Here is an 11,194-nt window from a genome sequence, read left to right on the forward strand (position 1 = left end):
ATTTGTGTAAGCTATTTTTAAAAAAAATGTTTGTCCCATAAGGCCAAACTTTAGGCCCGTTATAGTTTTACTGCTCATGTAATTCACTAACATCACATGAGAAATTAGAAGCATGTTAGTTATTATTATTATTATTATTATTATTATTTTATTATTATTATTTTATTATTATTATTTTTGTTACTATTATTATTATTATTATTATTATTTTTATCAATACATAATTTTTGACATTATTAATAGGATTCCAGTTTACTAACAGTTTGTCAGTGAGCAACAATGATCAAATCAATACAAAGCTCTTCTGACCTATCATCTTTATTCTATCTTTCAGGATGATGGCCCCTTCCACAGGGCACTAGGGCTCACTGAATGTTTTAATGTTTGGAGGAATGGTGTGAGAGACTTTGTGGCTAAGCAATACTTTACTAAGACACTTTATGTTGCTGTTATTTTTTATACCTGAAAGCCAGTCAGAAAATTACTGCTTAGATCCATTTTGGCTCCCAAAACTTACCACCGCTTGTGTCTCCTCCCAGACAATTTTTTTTTTTTCAAAAAGACAGCAATCTGGCAATAAAATACAGTTGAGAGAAATGATGCCACATCACTTTATCTATTTTTATATCTTTTTCTTCTTTCTTTAAGCCTGTAGTGGGGCTTCTCCCACTCCTGGTGGGGCATAGGGCCGCAACAACAACTATTTTTATATCAGTTCCTTGTAAGTTTTTTTAGCTCAAATGTTTAATAAAGCTCAAGTCTCTTTTTCTTTTTGACATATTCGGTGGTAAACCAGTTCATGTTCCCGTAAAATAACTTCCTCAAGTAGTTCCTAAAAAGCCACATTTCCATATTCATGTGACTGAACTGCACACAGCTCTACACATAGCTCTATACACAGCACACCTTTCATTACAGTAAACAGTATTCATGAGTGAAGGTGAAGTCACCATTAAGGGGAAAAACACCAGAGTGACTCACATATGCATGTACATGCACATACAGAAGCAGCTGGAAGGCAGAAAGATGTTAAGACTTAATGTCACGCACCCACTAAGCAGTAAAAGTATGGATTAAATTAAGATTATTGCACACTCTTTACTGTTTACAGTAGGCTTGCAAATGTTGCTTTACATTCATTTAAGCATTAAGGTTAATGCTGCTTTAGTCATTTAGCTAAATACATACATTACCGGCACAGACACACCTGATCTTAGAAGAATGCATGTAGGAAGAGAAACAGGAGGATATTAAAATTATAAAATTACACACATGGAACTATGCAGTGACAAAAAATTCCAAACTATTCCATACTTTAAATACTTAACAATATTAATTATGAAGTTCTACACTCTCTCTGCATCTTCTTGCTCAGCTTTATGACCAAGGATGCTTAACATTCTCAGACCAGGTTCTTACTGCTTCTACTAGTACATGTTTGGGGGGAGAATAATAAATTTAAAAAAATTACAAAAAATATAAATAAAATAAATAATAATTAAAATAAAAATTTGTTTAAGTAAAAAAATATATTTATATACTGGTGTTTAATCCTCATTTTTCATTAACCATAATGAAAAGACATTGAAAAGTGTATAATTTGCAGGCCAAACTTTTAATTTGTAAACTATTTAAATTTTTTATTGAATTTATTAACCATATGTAAGTGCACCAATTAAATGTTAACTAGTATACCTATTAAAAATTAAAAGCAAGGCAGTTAAAGGAAAATAAATTGTAGTTATTATAAACAATTATTATGTTAACTTTAAGCAAGTGGAATGTCTGATCTTTAAAAATTGACAGATAACTTGTGCATTGTAGATCTGCCTGTGTCCACACAATCATTCACCAGTACCACTTGCACATTAAAGGAAATCGGCTGGGAGTAATTGCCACATTCCCATACAGTATTGGCCTTGCTCCAAGCCATTTTCCCATTAAAGGAGTTCCTGGGGGGCCAGCATTTTAGACATGAAAGCAGCAGTGCAATCATTGCTCTGGTGTACAAAGAAAACTTTATACCTTGATAGGATAAGTAAATTAGTGTAGTAGAGAATTGCATAGAGAAATTAAAGTAGTTTTTACTCTCATTATAACATTCTGTTATTCTGTAAAATCTAAAGTCCTGGTTTGACTCAATCATCTCTCACATCATAATATTTAATACCTTTACTGCTATTATTCCCATTATTTATCTAAACCTTATCTACAATATTATTTACTATAAGTACTATACATTATTAAGTAACTTTATCCAGTAGTAGTAGAAGTAGCAAAAAAAAGTACAATATTGTAAGTCAGAGGTTTTTTTTATTATTATTCAGTTCTCCTCCTTATTCATATGTAAAGAAATTTTTTTTTTACTCCTTTGCTCTGTGCGTTTTATCTCTTCCATAAAGTACTAGCAAACCTCAAAGTTATTTAATATTGTTTCCTGGTCAGGACTGTATGGGAGATGTGCCAATTTCCTGTGTCATTAACAGTCTCATACTGTAAGTAAGGTGATATTATAATATTCAATAATAATTGATTAGTGGTACTTGAGACGGAGCCAGGACTTTCCCATGTAAAGTGAACTCAGGTGGAAGGTGGCCTGATTCAGTGATCTCAGCAGAAGGAAAAGCATTGTCAGCATGAGCAGTGGTGAAATATTTAACGTTTGTTTCCCGTCTGAGTCTGGATCACCTGCGGGTAATGTCTGACTCATACTGTCTCAATAAAAACTACGGGGGAAAGGCAGACTCACCGCTGCACACCTGTCTGTAGCTGCGTCTATATGTATTTCACAACTTTTATTCAGTTATTTTTAGTTAAAATTAAATAATGTTTATAGAAATGGTCAAATGAAAGAGTGGAAATCACATAACAGTCAAGGAAAAGGGGTTTAGGGTGATGGTTAAAAAAAGACAAGAAAGAAAAAAAAGGTAAAAAAAATCTGTCAATTTTATGTAGCTTGAACAAACCAATGAAACACTGAACTTCTGCTTTTAAGTCTTTCTAAATTCTCCTACATCACCTTGTTGCGGCACTTGTGCCATGGCTTCCTGTCACTTTCCACATCAGATACATAAAAAACACTGCAAAGTCAAAAACGCTACAATTACACACGCGAAGACACTCCTTTCTTACACCACGTTGACTTTAAACCTAGAGCACAGTATAACATGTACTGATATTACTCAAGGTATAGAGTCAAATGTCTGGACACAGCTTCTAATTCAGTGGGCTTTCCTTATTTTTATGTTTTTCTAAAGAAATAAAACACTACTGAAAGCATCCAAAATATGCAATGATCTCCCTTAAACAACTGATAACAATACTGTTAACAATATATTAGAATACATGTAAAATACAATATTTGCTGTAATGATAACAATATTGACCATATTTTTCTTGCAAGAACTGTTCCAGGCCAGCTGTCCTTCATGTCCTAAAATAACAACTGACTTTTGTTGTTGTTGTTACTAAATTACCTAATTCAGTATGTGTTATTTTATGGTGGAAAAAACTATAAAATAACACAAAAATACAGTATTGTTGCGGACAAACAATTGACTGGTACTATAGACAGTACTTGTCTGACCTAGCACCAGACTGATGAAATGACCTTCTTCTGACTGTGCGAAGAGTTGAGTCACTGGCTGCTTTAAAACAATTACTTGCTCTTCACTGGGCACTCAAATAACCACCAACTATAAAATACATGAACATAACATGTTTATTGCTTGATTGATTGATTGATTGATCGATTGATCGATCTATTTATTAATTGTTTGAAGGATTAATTGAGTAATCGATTGATGTACAGCTTGATCTGAGGTAACAAACTAACCAACATTAGCTCAATGTAATTTTGTCTATTGGACAATGGACCAGGGCAAACAAACTTTCAGTCATCCAGGGTCAGCCAGGGTGAGAACAACACTGCATATCTACGATCCTTGACATAGATGTTGGACCAGATTCAATATGCTACCAGGGACAGTAACCCATGACCATAGTTCCTGACTATGGCTGCTCTACATCATCGTGTCTGCTAAATATCTGTATATTTATTGTATGCTGTCCATCATAAGAAAAACTCTTTCTTTTTTGCATTCTTTACCCACATACGTATACACTCATGTACATCAGTCATGGTGTTTTGAGTGGGCCAGGACTTATACTGTCTTAACTCTCCAGCAATCATGAACATTTCCAGGCTCATTTATTGCTTTACTAATTAAGCTGTATCTTGCAGTGTCTTGTCACTGGAGTAGATTCCTCATAGATATTTCATTTGTACCTTATCCTGTTATCTTTAACTTTTATTTAGGAACAGCTGGTAAAATATTATATTTTACATATATGTTATATTATATATGTTCCCTGGGACGTACAAATTATAATTTCTGCAGACTCAAAAATCACTTTTATTTATACTGTAAGTCAAGCGCTCTATATAGTTGTTTTATTAACATGCTTTCCATAGAAAATTGTCTTTTCCTTTTTGTGAGTGAACACACATTTTGTGTTTCATTTTGTTTTGTATTTTTAGTGGTCTAGTCCAGGGTTGATCTTATCCAGTAAGGGCTGGTGTAGGTGGACAGCAACCAAGCAGCAGCTACACCCGAAAGTCTACTGAAAGCAAAGATCCATTCATTAAACATGTGGAATCAGGTGTGGCTCCTGCTTTGGTTGGAACAAACACATACAGATAAGTTTGACACTGCCAGTCTAGTTCATCTTGCCTGTCATGCACATTGCCTGTCTGGTAGTGAGCATGACCCTCATCCCTCAGCTTTGTCAATATTTGGATCTGAGCCCAATCAGACTTTTTATATTTTTATAAAAAATGCGAAAGACTTCCCAGCCAGTATCCACACCCAAAACTGTAAATTGGATCATCCACTGTAGCCACCCCTAACAGGAGGAGAAAGAACTACAAAAGAAGAAGAACAACATTATATTACATTATTTTTTTTACTTTTCGATTAATTAAAATAAGAAGGTTTGTAAATATGCAACTCCCACAATGCACTACTCATCCATGGAGTGCAAACTTTAAATAGACCAGTCACATGGTCTATTGTTCCAGTTCACAGTCACTGTATTTGTTTTGAGCACCACCTATTCACTGATCAGCCTCGGCCTGTCATCTAGTCACTTAGCGCCAGCTGAATTTGGACCAGCGTTGGTAGGGATAATATGAAAACTGAGCACAACATTGTATACAAAAGGCCAACACAGCCACCCAAAATAAACCCTGGACCAACGTCAGATTCTTACCTGGGGCAATTGACTAAGATGCTGATCTATTGAACTAGAATAAAGATTTGTTAAAGATGAGTCATATGGGTGTAATACGTCACACTACATAAAGATGTCTGCTAATTTATCGTACAGTGTACATCATAGAGTGGAATTATTTCTTTCTTGCATTCTCCGCTCACCACACCCACACCTACAGTACTCATTCATGCCCCATTCATGTTGTGACCAAACTAAAGTAAAGTAAAATTACTCCACCACATGATCACAGACACGTCTCTCACATTACTGCAGGATAGTTACCATACTAGAGCTTCTCACGCACAGAACCAAACTACATACTTAATGTCATGGGGGCACTAGGGTAGATTCCTCATGGGTGTGTCTTTGGTACATTTAGCAACCCTGAAAAGTAACACAATGTACCTACATTCCTTTAGAAAACGCTATTGTGCCCTCGAGGGAACAGCATGTATGTCTGTACTTCATTTGCATATGTACCCTGAGATGTACAGTTCACAGTACATGCAGATTTTTAACTTTTTATTTACCAGACAAAGCTCACATCATTTTAAATAATGTTTAAAAAAAAAATAACACAACACAGGTAAAGAATTCATTTACATATTGATTTTTACATATTGCTATCTACATATTGTTCAGCCATTTTTATGTAACTTAGTTCATATGTTTGTTTTACACGTATCTCTCATTCATTTCACTTTCTTTTGATTAAAACACTTAGTCATCACCCATCCATAAAGCAGCCTTACTCATTGTGCCATCCTGTGCGCCCGTGAATAGCCCGGAATTTTATACCATTGCTAAAAGGTCTCACTTTATCACTGATGTCACTAAACCTTTGCTCTCAAGCCCCTGGATTTTCCAGATATGGCTTTGATAGGTTTGTTTATGCTTGTTTATGCTTCTGCCACATTCCACCTGTTTGCTGATTGTCTGATTTTGCCTGATTTGTCTTTCCAGATTATTGCTTTGTCTTATAAATTTGTCTCACAATCTGTCCAGCATCCACATCCAAGCCAAAGTGTAATAAAGTTACCAAAAGAACGCAAATTTTCTAGCACTCTCAGTAAAACCTAACAGCTATTTACTTACAGTACTGCACATTCACTTTGGGAACATACAAAAAAATACCATAATCAAACACGCCATTAAAAACATTTCTATATTTTACCAAATCATAATAAAAGAAACTTTTATAAAGGTCACTAAAGAGAAATTAAATGAACACAGTCAATATTTGGTGTGAGAACCCTTTGCTTAAAAATAAGCAGTAGTCTTAGATACAGATTTGTGCAGTTTTAAAAGTAAAACAGCTGTTCGATGTTTTCTGCTAACTTCGTCACACTCGCTCGTTTTTATTTTCTTGTAAAACCCAGGAGTCTACATTCGTTTTTTTCCTCTCTAAAAAACCTGTTTCGTCGTAACATTGCTTTTCTAACAGACATGTAAATATTCTTCTGCAATAATATTTCTTTATTAATTTTTAAGTAAATTTTGGACATAGTAAATGGGTTTTGTATATAATAATGCAGAAATGATAAACATATAAAGTAATTTGTACTTCAGATAATATAGTGCCTAAGACTTCTAAATTTATTTTGTTTCTTCTTTCAGAGTTTTCACCTGTGATGCACTGAATAAAATCAGCAGATGTGATGATAAAAAAAGAAATAAAATGGTAGCCAGGAATAAACTATTAACAGTAAATGAAAAATGCAGCTTGGTCTGATCTTTCCACTGGAAAGTTACTGGACAGGACAAAATGAAGATTTATTGGTAAATGTGTCACAGATGTCAAATTTCCATTTCTGTTCTTCTTTTAGTTAACAATCATTACGTTTCTTGGTTTCACTTGGTTCCACTTTTCATTTTCGTTCCTTGAACACTGGTTTCAATGCCCAGGCTGTAACAACTGTAAATGAGCCTCACCCGTAAACATCTACCACAGCCTCATGCAACGTCTTTAACTGATTAACCACACAACCTTCCATCCCAGACAAATTCCCCCTTTGGTTTCTACACAATTAGGATAAAGAGGCCGATTTACACGACAATAGCGGCTCTCTGGCTCGTTTCACAATCACTGTCTGTTCATAATGCAGTCTAGATTCATATCTCCAAGTTAACAAACAACTTAAGATAAGGTTTTTACTTGTGTTTAAATAAATGGACATTTAAAAAATGTTTTCATCTGCATAATACATTTATTGTTGCACCTAATGAAGACACTTATTGTATTACAAGTTTTACCTGTTTTTTTGTCTGTACATTGCAATAAAAATTTCGATCATTGAATGTCCAAACACTATATATACAGTAATATACAGTAAAAAAAATTAAAAATAGTGCTTATTGTTAATTAAGACATTCATAATGTTTTTATTTTTGTTGTAATTTTACAATTAAAACATATCTATGTATTTTAACCCTGAAAACAAATTGTAGAAAGCTTCAAACTTTTAAATGGTTTTAGTAAAGTGTTCTGACAGAATTTATTACAATATTGATATACTGCTGTGTATATGGGCACTGGGGGCTCAGTGGTAGGTTTCTTGCCTGCCTTGCGGAAGGCCTGGGTGTAATACTCACCCTACGCCCAAACCCCAGCCACAGTTGATACCAAGCCTGAATAAAATGGAAACGTTGTTGCGTCAGGAAAGGCAGCCGGCATAAATGCGGAAATCGAAACCAGACCCTGGAGGTGCAAGGCAACAGTACATTTACATTTATGGCATTTGGCAAAAGCCCTTATCCAGTGCAACTTACATTTTTATTTCATTATAAAATGTGTTCAAAAAGTCCCTCCGCAGTGGCCGCATAGAGTAGGTTATGGGAAAATATTAGTTTAATGAAGCTCATTATTATTCATGTATTTATTTATTAAATCTCACACAATATTGCAATGTGGTATAGTTGTCTCAGGAAAAGCTGCCTTAAATTTTCCACTGACTTCCATGTATTTATTGTCAGCTTTAAAAAACGCTTTTTTTCGATGGTTAATATTTTCACACAAAAAACACAGAGGATGTTTAGCCAAGAACTCCTCAGATACGTACAACTTGTTGTACAAGAACGTGTCAACGCACTACTCTATGTTATCTTTCTGAACACACTATACATCTAAGCATTTGAGTGTCAAGGGCCTTGCTCAAGTGCCCAACTGTGGCAACTTGGTGATGGTAAGGTTTGAACCTGGGACCTTCATAATCAGTAAAATAATTGTAAAGTAATAAAAAAAAACTAATAAAATATGTAAAATGAAAGAAATAATAAAGTGTTGTGACGTTATGTCTCATTCTTAGAGCTGAAAGAGTCTCTGGGAATTGCATGTAGCAGAAGCTGATCTAACTTCACTACAGTGTTGCGCAACGTGGGACGTTCCCATAGCAACCGAGGCCGTCCCACCACGCGCGAGAGCGCTGCAGCCAATCAGAGCGCTTTGTGGTCCAGCTGATGCAAGGCCAGTGGAGCATAAATACGGCGCGAGCGCTCCGTAGTCGCGCACTTCAGTTTCTAGAATGTTCATGAACACGAGTGAAGAGGGAGAAGGTTCGGGGTCCAGGCGACCGGAGATATCTCAGAGTTCAGGGAAGAAACGAAACGAAAATGGTTTACAGTCAGGCTTTGGTGTTCGGTTACGGATTGGCGAGTGGAGCTGACCAGGATAACCTACCTGGGAAGTGGAGGAAGGTGCTGCAGCGCTTCAGAGCCGGGAAGGAAGACGCTGGACGCCTGAAGAAAGCGAGCAGCTCCACTAGTAAGTATAGAGAAATGCCTTATATATATATATATATAAAGTACATTATATGAAAACTGAAAGTGACAAGCAATATTTAACGCAAACATAATTACAGCATAAAAAATTGACATACATTTAAAAAATATTAGTTATATATTTGTGTCTAGGCTTAAAAGAAGTGGTAGATATTATGTAGTTTCACTGCAAGCTCAGTGGCTATGTGCGCATGCGCAATACGGTTTACACTAGGGAGGCTTGCAGCTGACGTAATCGAGACCTGCTCAGCTGATACCAGCGTGACCGACCAACCCACACACACACATACGTATATACACATCTCTGCTGACCGCTTCAGCTTCCCACTCTTTGTCTAGTTCCGTTTAAGAAATATATTAAAAAGTGACTACTGACAGTTTGATTAAAAAAAAATCACATTTATTTAGTATTTTTAGTATTTGTTATGTAATACAGTTCTGATAGGAATTAGTGACTCTTATCTGTGTTAGGTTTTCCGCCTTCCCCTGCCTATGTGGAAGGCTCGGGTTCGATTCTCGGCCAATGCCCAAACCCCAGTGCCAGTCCCAGACTCGGACAAAATGGGACGGTTGTGTCAGGAAAGGCATGCGGGGTGTGCAGCGACCCCTCAATGGTAGCAGCACTGAGACTAACAGCAACAGCTGTATAATACAGTTCTAATGTGAATATTTCTTAGCTACTTAAATACGTTCAACACAGAGTGCAGTAACAATGGTTAAAGTGTTGCATAGGGAATTATAGCCTGTACAACATGGAGGCATTAAATGATGCGGGTGTTAAAGAAACTTTAATCTCCCCCTCTCACAGGTCTGGAGTCAGAGTGCAGTCTAGAGGACGATGACCTGGAAGCGAGTATCCAGCTACAGCAGCAGGATTTGGCTGCACGCATTGAAAAGTGTCTCGTGATGGCGAAAGCAGCGAGTCTGCAGTGCAGCGAGCTGCTGGTGCCGACTCGCATGAGCATGCGTGTAGCCAGGGACGTCCTCCGTGCTTCAGAGCACGAGCCGTGCGGTTTAAGAGGAGCGCTCATTCACCTGTTCACAGAGACGCAGTTGGGTTTGCAGAAAGCGGGCACGGTGACGCTGGAGCACGACCTCACGCCCACCTTCGAGCTGTCAGTGGTCTTCAGAGCCGAGCTGCAGCGCTGGCCACAGTTAAAGCAGCTGTTCGGGTCTGAGAGAGTCCTGCGGCTTCGACCCGAGTATCGGCTCATCAAAAGAAAGCTTTACTCGTCCGCCAGTCCTACAGTGATTGAGTTTTAAAGGCAGGGAGGAAGAAGAGGAGGATCAGGAAGATCTGTATCACTGCATGTGTTAAAGAAAACTGTCACTAGCCAATTTGCACATTGCTCTTATGTTTATTTATTAATTACCTTTACTACTGAAGATACATGTTAAACTTGTTACTGCTGAACTGCTACCTTTTGCACACTACTGCACTGTTTACACTGCGTACAGATGTTATGAGTGTTATTTACCTTTAAGGAATGTGTTTTTGGGCTGCTTGAGGTGCGTTTGTGATTGTTTTCTGAGGGGGGGAAATGTCTCCCGGAAAAACACTCTTATCTGTGTTTTATATAACAGGTGTTTTATCTTTGTGTAACTATTTAGAAAAACTGTAATTTGTGATTTTTTTTTTTTTTTCCTTATGTTCTCAAATGTTATATGAGCATAAGCACATTTTATCCTTTATTGTCTCAGGACTAAAGAAAAATAAAATATTTGCACTGTTTTTAAATGACCGATGGCATCTCTCTTTTTCTTCTTTTTTTTTCCTTTTCTCTTAACACGTCTTTCAAGAAGCACTAAGGAGGATTTATTTTTGTTTTAAAACACCCCATTCTTTAAACAAGCACACTAAGCAGGGTTTATTTTAAACAACTCATTCTTTAAAGAAGTAATAAACGGTTTATTCCTAAAAGAAAAACTAAGCCGAGTTTACTTTTAGTTTAAAAACCTCATTCTAAAAGGCACTAACCAGCATTTATTCTTTAAGAAGCACTAAGCAGGGTTTATGTATTTAACACCACATTCTTTAAAGAAGTGATAAACGGTTTGTTTTTATTTAATACCTTATTCTTTAAACAAGCACTAAGCAGGATTTATTTAAAGAAAAAAAAAAACCTTATTCTTTAGAGAAGCA

The 11,194-nt window shown here is 36.4% G+C and overlaps 1 protein-coding gene across 1 annotated transcript; it reads left to right on the plus strand.

Moving 5' to 3' along the window:
- Positions 1–8,769: 8,769 nt before the first annotated feature.
- si:ch211-39i2.2 (DNA damage-inducible transcript 4-like protein-like) lies at positions 8,770–10,792 on the plus strand. Its single transcript, XM_053484296.1, has 2 exons — positions 8,770–9,034; positions 9,860–10,792. Exons 1-2 carry the CDS (start codon positions 8,884–8,886, stop codon positions 10,312–10,314), a joined length of 606 nt encoding a protein of 201 aa, XP_053340271.1. The 5' UTR covers positions 8,770–8,883; the 3' UTR covers positions 10,315–10,792.
- The last annotated feature ends 402 nt before the right edge of the window (positions 10,793–11,194 follow it).

This window comes from Clarias gariepinus, chromosome 2, assembly GCF_024256425.1.
Source record: "Clarias gariepinus isolate MV-2021 ecotype Netherlands chromosome 2, CGAR_prim_01v2, whole genome shotgun sequence".
NCBI classification, from domain to species: Eukaryota; Metazoa; Chordata; class Actinopteri; order Siluriformes; family Clariidae; genus Clarias; species Clarias gariepinus.